The following is an 18,831-nucleotide window of genomic DNA, read 5'->3' on the forward strand; positions in this document are numbered from 1 at the left end:
ATTACATTTACAGGTTTTTATGTCTTTGAACCAATCAGTCATGACCATGTCCTGACAAATATAAGTGCTGAACCACTCTGGGTACTGACTGCCATTACAATTGAGATGTCTAGATGCATTTCAATCAGCAACACCATTTGGCATAGAATTCTAAATGAAAGATTTCATCTATACCGATTACAGTCTGAATTGGCACTCTATACATTTTAAGGTTTTATATCAACCTGGATTACAATATAAAGTTTAAGTAATAGTTGAACCCAAACAGAAAATTCTGGCATTATGTATGCCAACTGTAACACAGGTGAAGTTCCTTGTCCACATAACAAAAGTTGCAAGCACAAATTTGTAGCAGCCTTCTCCAAAACTCAAGAGTAAAAATGATCATAAAATCACTCTATACACCTTGTGCAGCATAATCAAAGTCAAATGACCACAATGGAAAATATTTATACATTTAGACCCTAATTTATTGCAAATCTAATGTAGACGCATTAGTCTGCAATTTTGCATTGTGTAAAGGGAGCACAAGTGTAATTTAAGGTATTTTTGCAATAATTTTAATTCCTAAGGCTATTATGTTGCACATTAATGATCATTTGCCCTCTTAAACAAACAAAAAGTTGTCAGAGAAGGACGCAACATAATTGTGCACACAACCCACCTTTTATGTAGACAAACGTCACCTGTGTTTCAACTGGCATACAATGGCAAGTAGAAAGACAGAATTTTCATCTTTGGAGGAAATATTCCTTTAATTTGGATGATTCAATGTGACAGTTTAGTTCCCCTACAACCAGTTATGTTTCGTTAATGGGCAAACAGGACTATCACATTCATTCATTGGAGGAGAGCAGGGAACGGTCAGTCCCTTTGGGGAGGAAACAGACACTCCACAGGATTGAGACCACAGCTGATAAGGAGGTAGCAATGGTTTTCAGCAGTTCAAATTTAATACTTTGTCCCCCTGTCTCTACAGAAACCCAGGTAAAAAAAAATCCCCCACTCTCATAAAATACAACAGCAGCAGTTACCAGTAAAAAAATGAAATGCGCAAAAAAAGAGGAGAGAAAGCATAGAAGGGAGATAGGGCAAAGGTAGAAAGGAAAATATATTTTCTATATGTGAGGAGTGAGTCCAAAGTTCTTCTTCAGTCCGGGCTGTGGGGGTCAGCAGGGGCTCTGGGAACTTGCTGTTGTGTTCAAAATGGCAGGGAGAAAAAAAAGAAGAAGAAAGAAACAAAAACGAGTTGAGTTCAATCCAACTAGGGGAAGGAACCAGCACTCTATAAGTCAGGGATTTATTCAGGGGCTTTCTCCCTCTCTGGATTGAAAGAAAATCTCACTCCTCTTCAGCTTGTGTGAGCTTTTTATGGGTGTGTATGACATGTGTCTGCATGTTTGTGTGTACAACTGGTGTCGGAAAGTGTTGTCTGTTAATTCGGCTCCCCCTCTCACGTGCTGCAAAAGAGAGGTGGCATTTTTCTTTCCTTATTTCTTCATTCATTCCTTTTCTTTTTTTTCCTCCCAGTATCAGTCCCAGACTACCTAGTAGTCATCCAGATCAAATAACTCATCGTCCTCTCCTTGGTACTCCATGCCCTGGAAATCCACCCTGTACCGTAAAATACCTGAGAATGAAAATATATAATATATAAAAAAGACAGACAATGTGTCATAGCAATCATAGCATCATTAAAGATTTATTTTACTGGACTAAACTAATCCGCACTAGATGAGAGGGAGTTTAAACTTTAGTTAAAAATACTTCAATCCCTTATTAATGGTATTACTATATGAATTAAATACATAATACTTCAGCCAACATACAGGTCGCAGAGGGAAAAAAATGTAATGAAAAAAATTATTAACCTACACCATTTTTTTCGACATCAATATCTGTATCATAAAGATTCTACACATTAGATGGACTGGCAAAAGTATTTCGTCTACTTGTAAGTGTCTAAAATGTTGAGAAATTGAATTCAAATTAATTTGTACCATCTTTCACCCAAGGGGCCAATCATGCAGCTTACTAACCACTACCTCTGCCTCAAATAAACTCTGGCCATGGCATATATAGCATAAAACCAATATTAAGGGAGCACTCACCCCCAATGCCTCCAAAGCCCTTGACAAACTGAGACCCCTCCTGACTCTTGTCTGTAACTATCTCCAGCGTGGCTCCAAACTTCTTGTAGTTGTTAGCGAACCATTCCAGCAGAGGCATGCTCTCAATCAGCTCATGCTCCTGCCCTGTCTGGAAACACAAAACACAAGCAATGAGAGAAATCAATGAGTCTACTATATATATAATGTCGGGCGGAAACCAGGAGCAATTGTTCTACTTATAATTTATTTTTTAATAAATTAGTGCTATTGAACACCCTTTGTCAGTGTGTGGGTTTTTACAAATATTGAACCAATGAAAAGTATTAAAAAATAACTTCTGACTAAACCTTTTAACTCCATTGGATCCTCAAACTGTCGGTCAAACCACCTAACTAACTTGTGGAGTGAGGTGGTTTGTAGCCCATTGATTAGAATGACGAAGTCAGACGGAAAAAATACCAATTTCCACATAAAGGTCAAAAACCTCTTAACTCAACTTGAGCTGTATTTGTGTAAAGTGATGATAATACCACAAAACTGAGAATATTTTGGACATAGCTGGTATCTGCCCGACAGCAAAGATACTGTATTTCTATTTTATTTTGTGTGCATATATGTTGTGCCTACCTCCTTGTCTGTAAAGTGGGACTTGTCCTTCTCCTGCTCTGGCGTTAAATACAAGGTTTTCTCATCTGGAGACAAAAACAAAAGAGTTTGCATTTTTGCATGGCACTTATTCTTGGCAATAACAGACAACAAAGGATTATGTGTGTGTCCGTCTGTACCATTCTCAAGTCCGATGGTCTCAGCGCCGTGCACACGAAGAATGTAGCGCATAGTATCCAAGTTCTCGTAGACGATGAGGATCTCCACTGCTCCCATTTCCAAGGCTTTCAGTGTGTCCTCTACCCCAAAGCAGTACTTCCCCGTGTCCTGGCTGATCTCATCAAAGTACCGCCCTGCAGAGGGGCCAATTTCATCTCATTTATACAGCGCTAATACACAACAGAATGTAATTTTCATGGCACTAGATACAATAAAGCGGTTCAAGACCATACTTTACAGGGACCCAATAATCCGCCAATGGCGGGAAGGAAGAACTCCCTCTGTCGTGACCGGTTGGGTTGTGAGACGAGTGTAGGGGCAAGGGAGCCTGATTAGTTACCATGTAATTACTTTGATTAATAGCACCTTTATTGCATACAAATGAGCCAAAAAGTTTAAAGACCTTGTCCTTTCAAGTTTCAGTCTGAAACTTAGCCTGTATGTTTCTAAACCAATCGGAAGCTCCCATCCCCTTGGGATATGGGAAAGCATTAGAAGGCCATGTTTGTAGCCTGCATATTATATCATGTGTCACGAGGGAGAAAGAGCGGGGCAGTTTGAAGCATGTTTATTATGTTACTACGTTGCTTATTTACCTAGAATACCTACATTTATTTATCCAATAAAATCTACAATGTTTTCAGATACATATTTTAGTGTACTGTTTACCCATTTAGGACGGGAACCGCCCTTTCAAGACGGTAACCCCTTTTGGGGTTCTTGTTGCTATGTACAGTAGATACTAGATAGCAACATATACTTTGCGTTGAGAAAATACCTGTAGGAGAAAACTTTCGCACACCCAGAAATCAGGCGTATGCACAGGTGCGTAAACCAGTGGACATCAATGAAAGCAATAAGGTACACCCGCACACTGTATCTGCTCGGCACATGAGTATTGTCTTATTTAATGAAGCAACGTTTCGGTCCTTCCGGACCTTCCTCAGGCATGCCTGAGGAACCTTATTGCTTTCTTTAAGAAAATACCAACATGACAAAAGATTTGCTTCATATTTAGAAACCACAAAAACATTTTCCCCGATGTGTAAACATGTACATTAACACCCACCTATGAGCTTCTTTTCCTGAATGAACTTGACATTGGAGAGGACTTCTGCAGAGAGCTCGATAGCCTGGTTGAAACCATTTTCTCCCCCATAGGATATATCCACCAGCTTCAGCACCTTCGCCTGTAACCTCTGCACTCACATAAACAATGGAATTGTTCAATCTCTTCATAAGGAACCAAGCTTAGTGTAAGCGTCAAGGAAGCCTTCAAAAGCACCAAATAGCACTTAGGGCAACAGAAAGGGTATTAAGGGTCTGATGAGTTTTCCAAATTTTCTAATTTATTTTTTAGGTTTTCTGAGCTCATTTGCACCCAAACGAACTTTGAACATTCAGTAGATTTTATGTGGTCTGGAGTTTCCTGAAAGATTTGGCTTGAACAAGTGCTAATAATCAGAGATAAAAGCACTTAAAAAAGGCAAAACAGCAACCAGCAGCCATCTTGGATCCCTCTGTATCAAACCCCTAGTTTAAATCCTGCAGAGCCTAATTGACAAAGCTTGTGCTTCAATTTCCACATACAGGTTTAGAATTTAAACGAACTTCAGTGACCCATGAATATAATAAAGATATCCGTGCCAACTACAAAGCAGATTAAAGTTAATGATGTTAGAGGCAACTAAGTATTATATGGACCAATGATAAATGGTCATGAGCCATGCACATTTCAAGAACAGAGCCCAATGCAAAACAAGTTTCACACTAGGATTTGCCATCACTGTAATATTTAATTACTTTCAACACAACAGCGTGAAAATGTGTCTCATGTTTATCTATACTTGCCATCTTGGCCTTAACCCATGCTTGGCAAGAGTGGGCACCTAAATGTCAAATGATATATTCCAAAATGTAATGTGCCCATTTACAGTACATCAGCCACATGACGTTTGTTTTAACTGCTGCCCCTAAACAAACCTGCCATTCGATTTACGTTTAAGTATTCTAAACAAATATTAAGAAGTCCATAGACTTGGCTGACATATGACGTAATTTCAAAAGCCATGTAGTGGAGAGCAAATCCTCCAAGAGACAGTTTTCCCTGCACGCTTACTTAAAGCAATTAGTTTCATACTAGTAAATTATGGCCAAGTATATTACAAAACTACGTAAAACAAGGGTCAATTTTGGGCTTTAGGTAGTTGTTTACATTCACAAACAGCTTGAGATAGAGTGAGGAAACACACGTACCGGGTCAAACATATCAGACTGGCTGAGTTCAGTCTTGAAGTCGGCTGAGCCAGCCAGGACCATCCCGGCTACGTTTACTTTGTCATTAGACACAAAGAGTTGGACTGCAGTCTCAGCCACCTTCCTCACATAGTTGTGTCTCTTCTCCATCCTCAAACGGGCAAAACGCAGAGCTGACTGTCCTCCTCTGCCTGAGATGGAGAGATAGAAACACAAAAGGTTACGTATTATCGAGCATATCAAAAATGGCACCTGTGTGAAGTGAGGGGCACTCTTATCGTCATACATCATGTCATCCGCCCAATCAAAAATTTAATCTTCAATGTTTGTGTTTACACAAACACTCAAAGTTGGTCATTCATTGTCAATGGCATTCAATGTTTGTGTTGGGTGGTGAGAAACTGATTGAGTGGGGTTATACAACCCTTGTGTATAACAGCAAGTAACCGCAAAATTACCACTGTGTGAAATGGTAAATCATGTCATGAAAGAAAGAAAAGCTATGCTATGCCCATATGCGTTGCATGGAACGGTTATACAGTTAAGTAAAAAAGTTACCGTGCTTCTTGGGCAAGTCAACAGTGAATTTGTGCAGAACCTCTCTGGTGTTGCCCTGCAGTGTTCCAAACAGGGCCCCACTGCCGTCGATCACAATAAATCCAAACTTGCTGTCATCGGAGAGCAGGGCTGTCAATGCCTTTTGGGGAGGTAAAGAGGAAAGGAGAGAAGAGGCAAGAAGATTGTGAGAATATAGCAAGTAGGTAGTGAGAATGTGAGAAAGAGGCAAAAAGATTGGATATAAATAAGATATAAACACACACCGTCTCATACACCCAAACTCACATGCACACACATATCACAAGCAGGCAAAGAATCTCACCTCTGTGTGGAACTTGTTGTCGCAGAGGTACAGGGAGGTGTTGATGGGTTTGAATGGTTCAAAGTCGATGTTGACTTTCTTCTCTTTGCCTTCCTCTGTCACAATTGTGCCACAATACACCACCAAACCATTAGGTGGGACTACCAGGGGAGAAGTTGAAGAGGCCATAAGATTAGATGGGTAACAGGTATTAGGCAAATAAGATGTGTGATGTGCCATTGTAGCTACCACATGACATTACAGGGGGCCCGCTTAAAGCATATTTGCCTGATGAAGACCATAGGTCAAAACATTGCAATTTGTTGCCTCTAAATAAAGTAAGTCTCTGAGCTCTACAAACTAGTATGCAGAGATGTTATTTTCTTCCTTGATGTTTGCCTTGATGCCTGACATCCAGCACTTGGCCTAAATATAGGCATTGAGATGTGCAGTGTGCACACAATCTTCTCTGTGGCCTGCTTAATTAAAGCAAACATTAAAATTCCATAGACTTGGCTGCCACATGACGTCACAAGTGAAAGCCAGACGGAGGGACAAAAAACAGATTGCCGAAAAATAAATCTTATATAGCACATGCTCAGTTAGAAAGATTTCCCCAATATGGTCAAACTTTGTATGCACTGTGTTCATGTTCACGTTAGCCATCTACAAAAATAGATTGTATCCAACAAGTCAATCAAGGTTTTTTGATGTTCAACCAAGACTTTAAATTAAAAAAAATTTGCTTTGGCTACAGATTTACCGCAACCTAGAACCAGTAAAATCTGAATATTTGCAGAATTCAAAGAAAGACAGAAATGTCTTGCGGAGAGAGCACTCTCACTAACATCACAACACTGTTCACTTTCATCAGGTCAGACCCGACGAAGACCCATATAGGGTCACAACATTGTCTACTCTTCAATAAAATGTATCTCCTGGGAGCTGATATACATTGTGCAGACTTCCCTTCTTTCGAGTTTCTTTTAAAGGCAAAACGTTAGGTTCGTTCTCTGCTTGTCAAGTTTGTTTAGTTACCCGTTTGAAAACCAACTGCCACCAACAATAACATCACAGTTTAATACAAAAAGGGATTACTGTATGACAACTTTATGACTTATACGGTCGTATCAGTGTCACACACCGAAAACAGCAAATTGGCAAGCTCATAATGTGGTATACCATTCTTTACCTTTGTTGTAGAGTTTTAGCCTCTGCTGTACAGAGGTGATGGCTCCAAGCACAGATAGTCTGTTGACTCTACTCTTGATGTTGGAGGCTGTGCCAAACTCATCAGCCAACATCTTGGCCACTCTGGATATCTGGTCCTTAGGGGGGATGATCAATGAGATCATACTGGTGCCATTACTAAAAAGAGAAAAAAATAGAATCGGGTGAGAATCATGATCTCAATTCTTGTGAAGGAAAAATAGATTCACATTTGAGCAAGAATCGTGCAGCAGCACCACCTTACACAGGCAAAGCAAACCCACCAAATTGTTTGAATACAGCCATGCATGCACACACATGCATTTATACTTGTGCATCTTGTACACACACGCACGGGAGTAACCAATTAGCTGTGAATTACATGGTAACACTACATACAGGGGGATGGGTAACTACAGCAAGTATCCATTATCCGTGTCAACATGACAGTCATAATCACCTTCAGCCATAACAAAAACAAGTTCAAATCTTAGGCACCACTAACTGAAAGCTGACACTTTCCTCATTTCTCAGTGCACTCTGATCTTACTTTTTTATTATCTTAAAGACAACAAGAGTTAATTTCCCATTACCACATCACTAACTGAACGGTGTGATTAAATTTAGGAAATATACAATGTGCCCTTGACACCAAGGAAGGACTGCACCAAAGTTCCACTACTCCACATTGTATTCACTACCTGTCAAAGACAAACCATACAGCTGACGCGGCACACACACACACACACACACACACACACACACACACACACACACACACACACACACAGGTAGAGGCGGCCTGCTTGAATATAGGGCAAATGGGCTATCGTAATATGGCAGACAGCACAGGACAGCAAATTCTGCGCAATACAAGACGGCAAGCTGTCGCAGAGCAAACTGTTAGCCACTGAAGTTAACACCCACATTTCACATTTAACTCCCGGGGACGACTGGGGGCCACATGCTCCATTATCACTATCAGCTATGTCATGACTATATGTCCGGGTTAGAAATTATTTCCACTTCACCAGTATGTGGCTACTGGCCAACACAACATTCAATTAAGAAATGTGATTGAGTCACGTAGAAAAAAAGAGACACATGCTGTACTCGGAATTCTAAAGTAACGTTAGGACAAACATTGTTACGAATTCTCGAGTTGCTAACATCAAATTGACATACTGGTCACGTTGTGCGACGAGACCATATGGAAACCTATACGGTTAGCCAGCCGAGCCGGCCTTCCATTCTATCAACGTGCTTTCTTGTTCTGAGAAACACACACACACACACAGCGGCCTGTAATGTATTTTTTACAAGGATGACGTTTCCATGCGAGCCTCATTAGCCCGACGGATAATGAGTAACATTGTGATTATATGAGGCAACACTCTCTAGATTGTCATTCCTCAAACATTAACAACCAAAGATTCAACTTCTGTCTCTACATTGCGACAGAAGCTAGCTAGCTAGCCATGGCTAATGGACAAGTCAGTGAAGTTAGCTAAGGGTAGAGTCTAAATCCTATAGCTCGGGCGATCGTACTACGATTGGCTTAATGATTGCCAAGGGAAAAGTCACAGTGCACACTGCTATACATTTTGTAAAGATCAATGTTGTTGTGACAAGCAGGCAACCAACAATGACCGAGGAAGTCAGTGTTTAAACTCTGTGTACTCTATCGGATCCTTGAAAGGGTAGACATTATATTATAATAATTAAATGCATGTATAATGCACTTTACTGTTGAACAAATACATCTCAGTAGACATGTATTTTTACACACCATTATTAAAAATAGATATTAGCCAGCTAATATCGTTGATAACTCTAGTTTAATGTAAGCCACATGTCAATACATTTTCAGTTGCACAAAGCCTGGCCTCAACTTCACACACACAACAGTCATCACCAACAACAACTAGCCAACCAGAGCGACTGACAACCCGTCCGTCCCCCCGATCAATGGGATGTAGTATCTATTTTAGCTAAGCTAAGCTACCACTCCCAAATTCAGCCACACTCAACCCAACCGCGCACACACACTGGCCGTCTTCAAAAGGCCCGTCGACAAGCTAGGCTCCGCCGTGGAACACCGGACCCCAGTGAATCCCACGTACCCACGGGCAGCCTCCAAACTTTTGATCAGCTTCTTGATTTTCCATATCTCCACGTTCCTGTCTGCCGCGCTGGGGTCGTCCGCCATCTTTCTGCTGCAATCGCTTCAGCACCTGGAGAGAGCAGAGAGATGTGGTGGTTAAAACGGTCAACGACAGACAATAATGTGGTCATGGTAGCCGGGTCGACAGCAAACATAGACCCAATGTCCCCCTTAGTCCAAATTAGGTTGTCATAACGGGCAAACTACCTCTCCAAACTAACGGCGCGGTGACCGTGAAGGCACCTGACCCAGTCGCTGGCTGCTGGACCGACCGTAAAGGAAACACTCAGCCCTGGGTGTCTCTGGCAGTAAAGTGCGCGGAAACCCCAGGCCTACCGGAGTGTTCTCCGGGCCCTAGTGTCCACCCTGTTCATTGTCTAACAATAGTTGACAACGACGACCTAGTTCTTTGCCCGGCCAGTTCTTTTGTTGACCCCACGAAGCGCTCTAAAAAAAACTATCCAGCTGTCAAACGTGTATACATCTGTTGAGTTTTCATGTTGTTAACTTATTGAACGTTACCTGCCTTCAAATAACACCGCTCCGTTCTCTGGCTTTTTTTACTCTGCCGAGCTCGATGAATCGGTGGTCGGAAAAGTGACGTTGCCTTTCCGACCGGTTCCGCTCTCTTCCATGGGGCTCTCACACATGTGGGAGGCTCTATGGTGGGACTGGGAGGTGGTGTGGGGTGTTCACTTCCTGGAAACCTCGTAGAAACTATAAGGCCAATTTTCACTGGTTACCGTTTTAAGTCGTCATGAACATATGAACAGTGATTGGCCCGAAACTACGAATCGTTGTGACGCGGGCGGGGTTTACATTCTTTTTGTGGGGTTTGTAGTTCACGTGATAATGTAACGGAACCGACGCACACAGATTGACGTGACGTGACGAGTTTGGACAAGAATAGATTCTACTGAGCACAAAATGAACATGAGTTATGCATTTCTGCAAATGTAGATATAATACTGTTAGTTAGATAATGTTGTTTTAGCAGCTTAAAATGCACCACTTTTTTGGCTCTGTTTGAAATACAATATTTGTGCTTTTTTTTAAAGTGACCTCAAATAAAACTAGTCTTTCCTTTATGCATTAGTTGCATATTATTATATATTATTATTATTAAAGGACCAAGCAGCAGTCCTGAAAGGACTTGGTCCTTTATTGTTTTTGTCAGCTTTTTTCTTCTCCTCCTCTTTCCGCCAAAAATAGCAGTTCTGGCTGAACCGTGCAGTCGTTTTTGCGAAACTCGGGAATATGGTAGAGGCCGAGGGCCATGCCAAACGGTGATGATGCGAAGCCAACGGCCATTGGCCAAAGGATGGAGCTACTGATTTTCTGCCTGTTTTGTTTTTTTACTTTTGACTTTATTGGCCAAGCGCTCCCACCAACATATGATTGGTTAGCCGATTTGCTCGTTTACATATGACGTAAGTTTTCCCTTCAATGTCAATGGCGTTTAATGTTTTTATGTTTAATTTACGTCATATTTAGCGGACATTTGACCTGAATTTGTCAATGGCAAATCTTGAGACGTGTGGGGACAAAATCTATTTATAGAAGGGGCTAGCGCTCCTTAAAAAAAACACTTAAGACCCCTTAGTCATTTCATCCTGGAGCCTGCGCTGGGAGGAGAGGACACACCCCTAGCCTTATTCCTAACCTTAACCTCAGTAAAATGAATACAAGAGTGCAACAACCATGGGGGTGAGCTGTCCGCAATCAAAACAAGGGGGCGACTGTGTTTTGGGCTGAGTCTTCCGGTTACCGTCCAGAGGGGTCAGGGTGTCCATGCCACTGCCTCCGAGTCCTCACACTGCAGCCATAGTGAGACAGGGCATATCTTTTCAGGGGTGTCTCCTTGGGATCAATCCCCTTGCATCGCGAGGTGGTGGTGAGCAGCTGTGAGGGCTCTGGACGAGACAAGAAATTACACAGCCCACAATTCTAGCACTTCAACACTTTCTACCGAGGTTAAAGGGCAGGCATAATTATGCTTATGAACTGTCCTTTTTGGATCACCCCCAGACATCTAGTCCAATGGGACAGGAACAGGATGCTCTGGCACACCCATGGCCAGATTGCTTACTCTATGTGTTTCCACCTTTGTCACTGACAGTGTTAACTCAGGGTTCTCTATCCGAGTGGATCAGATTTGGAATTTGACCAAAAAACGCAGCATTGGGATAACTGATACTCGATTTGTACTCATTTACTTATCTTAGAAAATGGTATGTTAAAGGGATAGTTCAGATTTTTTTTTAATTAAGCTGTATGAAATACCATTAATATAGTGGTTGCAACTGTATTAATAGATTGCCCGAGTCCCTTGGTAGGAGTTCTGCTATGGTTTTGATCAATATCAAGTAGTTCCGGTCATTTTGTGGGGGGCACTGGGGCCACGCAGTAAAAGTAAATTAATTTACAAAACTAACGTCATTTGTATTGTTGACCTATTTCTAAAATATTAGTGCAACTTTTCTTCAACTCTGACCCCTCTATCACATGGACCTATTTTTGGGGCGTAGTGAGACACCAAAAATAGTTGTCAAAAAATATTTGAAAACTGCAAAATAAATTATTACGTATAGCCTAGCCCTAGTATATAATATTATAATAAAATATTCAAATATGTACCCGAACTGTCAACAAACACACACACACACACACACACACACACACACACACACACACACACACACACACACACACACACACACACACACACACACACACACACACACACACACCCTTTTTGTGCAGTCTCTGTGTTTTTATTTATTTATTGCACAGCTACTCCCTTTCACAAATTGTAGTATTTTGTATTGTTCTTACTGAACTTTTAATCTGTTTAATTAATGACCTCTTCCATACAGGAAAGGTTTCCAAAAAAGCCGACTGGCTTCTTCCTTTCCCTGCACATTTTTGTTCTTTGATCTAATTTCTTTATTACTATGTGCTATATAAACTAAACTAAACAAGCTCAGGTTATTCAGAGTCAGGGATATCCATATATGAATATCTGTCCAGGAAAAGAGTCAAAAGCAAAACCACACTTCTGTGAAGTCAGGGGCACCCACTGTGGCTGCCACATGACGTCACAAGTGGGGTCCTGTTTAAAGACAAACATTAAAGTCTACAGACTTGGCTCACACATTTGTGAAAGCCAAAAACTGATGTGGAGCTCCTATAGTGACGTAATAGTACCACACCATATAACATGTGCGTTTACAAAATCATTCATTTAGGCACCAAAAGGTATTATGGCGGAAGATAGTAAAGAGGAAGATGTAGCTTCCTCTAAAAGCCGTGCCTTGAGTCCAGGGGTACACACACCTCAGGATTCCAGTCAGCCCCAACAGGATGCAGAACAGGCTCTCCAAGTGGCGGCCGAGCAGGGGACAGAAGACGTGGCGGACCTGAAGGTCACCGCTGATATGAATAATGAGGAAGATGCCTCTACGTCACAGAAACAGGAGGATGCAGAACAGCCTCTCCCCGTAACGACCCCACAGTCGGAAGCTCCGACGAAGACGAAAAGGAGATGGTTCTTCAGGAGGAGAAAGCAGAGGGCTCAACTCTCAGGAGAGGACCTTCTAGTAGCTCATACATCTGCCAGTGGGGAAGATGATACACGTTCAGAAAAGTACCAGGACTCTCTTATCTCGTATGTCATCTATCAACTCTGGTGGGTGATGAAGGATGAAGTGAGGCGACAGAAGAAGTGGGTCATGAACAAGAAAAATTCCTTAATTGGGAAGGTGTTGAAGGGCATCATTGCAGCAGGAATGGTATGCGTAACTGGACTATTCTTAACTGGAATGTCACTAGTGATGTTACTACTTAGTTTTCCATGTGTATTTTGCCTTACCTTAGCTACCAATCAGAAACTCTTCTAAAAGCAGAGGACAACTTTTTTTCAGCTGTGCTGAGAACTTCATTTTTACGTCAGGGCTCTATCTGGAGGTCTAGAAGAGGGTCTGTGGGAATGTGTGGGAAACATGTTTGTGCCCAGGTCTAATCTTGTATACCGCTGGACCGCAGCACGGCAGCTCCCTCATTCTGCAGGGCCAAATGTCTTGTGCACGCTGCCAGTAAATTAAGGATGTAACTCTCTGAATCTGACTTTCTTTCACATCTTCTATATTTTTTGAAATATTCCATTTGATTATGGAGGTCAGTCGAGGTAGATCAGGCTTGGTACTTTGCACAGATATATAGATGACCTACATCCTAGACAAGTCCACAAGATCCACATGGAAACCACAGCGTTATTGTTATGGGGGTCCTATGAGGGTGTCTGTTAAGTGTCAATTAACTAAGGACAAATCTCACAAACCGCTCGACCGATCAGCAACACATTTCTTGTGCTGCACACTGCCAGTAGGCCAACGAAGTGAATCCCACATTCTTTTCCACATATTGTGAATATGTCTTACTTTTTAGAACTTCAATTTTATACTGCCAGTCAATGGGGATGGAATTGGGCTAAATATATCTATCTATCTATCTATAGTGAGTATCTATAGTGAGTAGCAAATCGAGTGGCAAAGTGAGTTTAACGTTGTTTAACATAGTTTAATGCAATCAGGTAGGACTTTTCTGTTTGGATGTATGGGATGTCAAGGCCAAGAAGTCGTTTTTTGCCACTCAGTAGGTGTTCCCACATAACTTCCAGGTATGATGATCACGCGCATACCCTCTATTATAGACCTATCTCAATAATTTGTTCAACTGTAAAGATTTTCGAAAATCAATAATAAATTGTCACATTACCTCAACGAGAATAATATCTCATCACCCTATAGATCTGGATTTTGATTAAAATATTTCACAACCACCACTCTTAGCCTATAAAATGATATTATCTTAGCCTCTGCTAATAAAAACGTAACTAGACCAATCTTCATTGACCTTTCGAAGTTAGAGGTGCTTTGAATTCTAGGAAGATGAATGTGCCTCAAAGCACGCAAATCAATTATATCTTCTATAAATTAATATACGTTACCAGGGGTAGGGGCCCGACAAGCATGATGCTTCTCCCTAGCTCCTTTTCAGGGACTTGGACTACTATGATTGTGAATGTGATTACTATTGTATATATGTTGAGCTGAGAATGATTTGTATGACTATATATCTAGATATCTAGAATAGATATATATATATCGTTTCTTTATTACTTGCGCAAGCAGAGCGTGCAAGTAATGTTGTTTGTCCGGTGCTCCAATGCGTATAGCCCACATTTGCCGATTTGCTCAGACACATATGACGTAATTGCTCCATTAATTGTCAATGGCATTTAATGTTTGTGTTCAGACCGTTTATAGGAGGGGCTAAAAAAGGTAGTCGACGAACATTTTCCGCCATAGTTTGTCAATAAAATTAACACTACTCTATAGTACACTCCCTCCCCCTTTCTCTCTACAAAATAGGGATGCTAGGGTTTAGGTGGTTAAGTGCACTCAAATTCCATCCACCAGCTGCACCCCTGCAGTTGCACCCCTCTTGAAAACAGGAAAGGAAGGTGTGTGTATATATAAGACAGATTTTTACACTTTTATTAACCCCACAAAAACACTAGAGTTTCACATTACCATTAGGCTACAAATCTTCAATTGTTTCTTTCCCCTTTATTTTGTATTAAAATATATTCTCTAATGCCATTTCATGGGTATTGAATTTTCTTGCTTATGTTTCATGCTTCACGGAGCTCTTGAGCCCATAACCACAGGACAACACAATGCATAACTTACTAACACCCAGCACAAGTTCAAATTTTCCATTTTATTATCTTTTTCTTAAAAAATGTATACATACGAAATGATAAATATAAAAAACAAAACAATAAACAAACAAATAAACATTGACCAATGTTACAAACATCCTCTTACTGCAGAGAAAATAAACTACAAGCTAGTGTTACATCCCACATTGATGTTTGCCTAGTCTTTACAATATCTTCTGCTATTTAGTCATTCCCTTCTCACAAGAGTAGACAGAAGAGGACTGAAGAGGAATTGAAATCACATCTCACAAAAAAAAGAAAAAGAGTGGCTTTGTTGTTGAGTAAAGCTATCATTCTATCCATTACTTCAGTGTTTTAGTCATGTGAATCTAATGCCGCAATATTCACACCCTATAAAGATGGATCACTGTAAGAAGAGCAGGGAAAGATGTGGACTGGGAAACATGCAGGTAGCCTACAGTCTTTCATTTGTATGACAAACTACTTGCTCTACAACACTGGGCCCTTCTTTCTACATAGGGGTTTGCTGCCTCTTGTTAATGGAAGCTGTTAAACCTGGTCTTAGATTACAGCCGTTTAAAAAGCACCTTGCATTACAGGCCATAACATCAATATCACAAAACAAAATAAAATGAAAAATTGCATGTGAATGCAGCACGTCAGTTCCTCCTGTTCCGCCAGTTATAGCACCACACTTCGTCCTGTTCCAACAGCTAGCACATCATCAGTGTCTGCATGTAGAGATTCTCCTGTGTTTGTGTGCTTGACTGGCTGAATTTGGCATAGCAGAACATCTTGTTTGTGGTCAGCAGACACAAGGCCAACATAGATGAGTCAGCACTGATACCACACAGTGAAATCTGTTCATTTGAGTGTACAAATGGATAAATTAACACTGATGATGTTACTGTGTAATAGGTTCACCTGTGCCTGTGTAACCAAATAGTCAAAGTTTTTTTTTTTCTGCAGTGGGTGCAAACCCAATATTTCTTTTTCAGGATAAATGCAGTTGAATAGGAGTTGTCGTTTATGCTTTTAGCTAAAAGTTTCATTGATAATGATGCTTTTATTCCCCCTATAGGGGCCTGTCAGCTCCCAAGAACCACTCCCTCCACTAAACATTTAATAAACATCTCTATATTATAATTGACTGACCTAAAGACAACTTCATCCAGAAATATTTTACAGCTATTGTTAAATTTATCTCAGTGGTGTAATGAATACCATCTTAGTAGTGCAATTCATAACATGCTTTGCGCATTGAGAGTCCTGTGGTAACAATAATTAGGTTTGACCATATACATTTGTTATTTTTTTTCCTTTTTATCAACATACATGCATGCTCTCTACATTTCATAGCTAAATCTTAGTGTAAGGTCTAGTGTATTCCTGGAGAGAAACGCATTTGATGAATTAGTTGAAGAGTTCCATTTCAAAATGTTCCATTATCCACATGGGCAGTGACACCCCCCCCCCCCCCCCCCCTGCCCCCTTGGGGTGTAGTATGTGATGGACACCCCAAGTCCATTTAATATTGCTGATACATATTCGATTTTGTTTGTAAAAGTGATGTGATTCCGTTAACATTGTGCTAATAGGCATTACATCTTGCAGAATCCTGGATATAGCATTTTAGAACCAAACTCTTCACTTGCTAGGCTTAATTCCATTGCATGACTGTGTCACTCTGACAAGAACTGATTTTCACGTGTCATGTTGTCAGCAAGCAACACAGTCATACATAAAAATCAAGCTTAATTCTGTTCTTGGACCACTTTTTTCATATTTTTAAAGATGAGGGATTTCTGAAGAAAATTAAACGTTATGTGAACAGTCACAGCCATCACTTCTCACATTATAAATATCACACTCGACCATTCTTAGAAATTCACATCATAACACACACAAAAAGTCAGTCTGATCCAATAGACTAGTAAATAAAAAAAGAGAGAGAAAAAAAAGAAACAACTGCATACATTACAATGTGGAAACAATACCGATCACAGCACCGCAGAAAATCAAAGGTAGTATTTTCTTAATCATTTTCTAATTAAAAAAAGATGACACCACTTGTTTGTCTCTCATCCTGATGATACAACTTTTCAGGACATCAGAAGCACAGGTAGCACTTTATTTAAGGCTCATACCAATTCTAGATTTGCCATCTCAGCCCAACACAAAACATGTCACCTCACTTGTATCTTGACATGAATCTCTTTAACTATTTAAGCCCTATATACTTAGTTGTACAATGGATAATGAAAATAGCAATTCTACAAGCTCACAGGGAGTCGCATCGCATGCAACATGTTATAAGCTTGTAGATCTGCTATTTGAAAATGTATACTGTGGGGCGCCGATGGACTAGTGGTTAAGGCAAATTGTACATCAGGATCTATAGTGAAGCCTGACAGCGAGTATCCTGTCGGGCTTCGATTCCCGAGCCCGACAGGACTTGCTGTCTGTCACTTCCCGTGTCCTGTCAATCTACACAGTACTATCCAACTAAATAAATTAAGAAACCACCAAACATATTGTAACATTTTAAATGCATACTGAGGGATTCAGTCCCACCATTCCAATTTAGGTGGTGACCAAAACAGTAAAAGTTTTGGCCTGATTTAGTTGCCGGGGGCAGATCCCAAATAGCTGCCTAGTGTTATCACCAACCATGAAGACAAGTTAGATTCCCTGTCTAGCTTTGACCCACCACCATCACTAATGTGCCAGGAAAAAGTGTTGTAAAAAAACTAGGAAGACTTCTTCAGTAGCTGTTAACATGATATTGTTTGTGTTATTGCTGGTAGTCAAAATATACATCTCAGTGGGGTTTAGCCCCGTGAGTGCTGGGCTTGGAAAACACTTACCGGTAATTGACTACTTAAACCCAATATACTTGATTCACAGGGTACACATTAGGTTTGCTAGTATTTTCCAAATCCTTTTGGTGAAAACAGCCACTCTACAAGATCACCACCCACTGTGAGCTTATAGAGCTGCTATTTTAGCTGAATAGCGCCCCAGAATAGGGACACTACGGTTCTAAGGACTCGTGACATTTAGTTACAGTGACACATGTCAGGCATTCACAACTGATCATTTGTTTCATCTCAAATAGTACGCTCCCATCTAGATGACTTGTTATAGATGATTAGGGCTGTTAGTAAAATAGTACATTTTCTGCTAGAGGAGTAGATTATTCAAATGAGCAAGTTGCAGATCATAATCTAGAATATTAAATACCGTATTATGTAAAATGTCCTATTTATAGCATTCATATTAACTGCAGTACTGTGGAGAGTCGACTGAAGAATGGACAGAGACGGCAGTTATTAGACCCGGTATTGTTAAACTCTACTTCTGTCTTCATCCACCCAGAGGGCAGGTCTTTCAGTCCTGTTCAGGTTCACATTGACAAGAGACACTCACTAGAAATCAGGTCAACTGTCTAGTTCCAAGAATTAATAACCAATTAAAATAGCAGTAACTAGTATAGTATAGGCCAAAGTATAGGCAAAAGCACAATAGACTAGAAATGGTCCCTGCACACAGAGCGCGCTTTTCAGATTTTTAGCTGCGTTTCTCCATCTGTTTTCCAAAAAACGCGTCCAGTGTGCAACCACCTTAAGGGTCCAATTCAATCCATGTGTACACTCTTTGG

General features: G+C 40.7%; 1 protein-coding gene across 3 annotated transcripts; it reads right to left on the minus strand.

The window, feature by feature from the left end:
• Positions 1–931: 931 nt before the first annotated feature.
• Positions 932–10,072, minus strand: LOC308322428 (eukaryotic peptide chain release factor subunit 1). Of its 3 annotated transcripts, none has more exons than XM_080773697.1 (11): positions 9,951–10,072; positions 9,384–9,494; positions 7,244–7,419; positions 6,073–6,212; positions 5,751–5,889; positions 5,193–5,383; positions 4,006–4,135; positions 2,897–3,070; positions 2,739–2,803; positions 2,112–2,259; positions 932–1,630 (listed from the first exon to the last, which is right to left on the minus strand). In XM_080773697.1, the coding sequence occupies exons 2-11, from the start codon at positions 9,467–9,469 to the stop codon at positions 1,548–1,550; spliced, it is 1,332 nt and encodes a 443-aa protein (XP_080629823.1). In that variant the 5' UTR covers positions 9,470–9,494; positions 9,951–10,072; the 3' UTR covers positions 932–1,547. The 3 variants fall into 3 exon arrangements, with proteins under 3 accessions (XP_080629823.1, XP_080629824.1, XP_080629822.1); XM_080773698.1 differs by having other exon boundaries at positions 9,947–10,058; XM_080773696.1 differs by lacking the exon at positions 9,951–10,072 and adding an exon at positions 9,632–9,770.
• Positions 10,073–18,831: the final 8,759 nt, after the last annotated feature.

The sequence above is a fragment of the Protomyctophum bolini genome, assembly GCF_963924005.1.
Source record: "Protomyctophum bolini genome assembly, chromosome: 10".
Lineage (NCBI taxonomy): Eukaryota > Metazoa > Chordata > Actinopteri > Myctophiformes > Myctophidae > Protomyctophum > Protomyctophum bolini.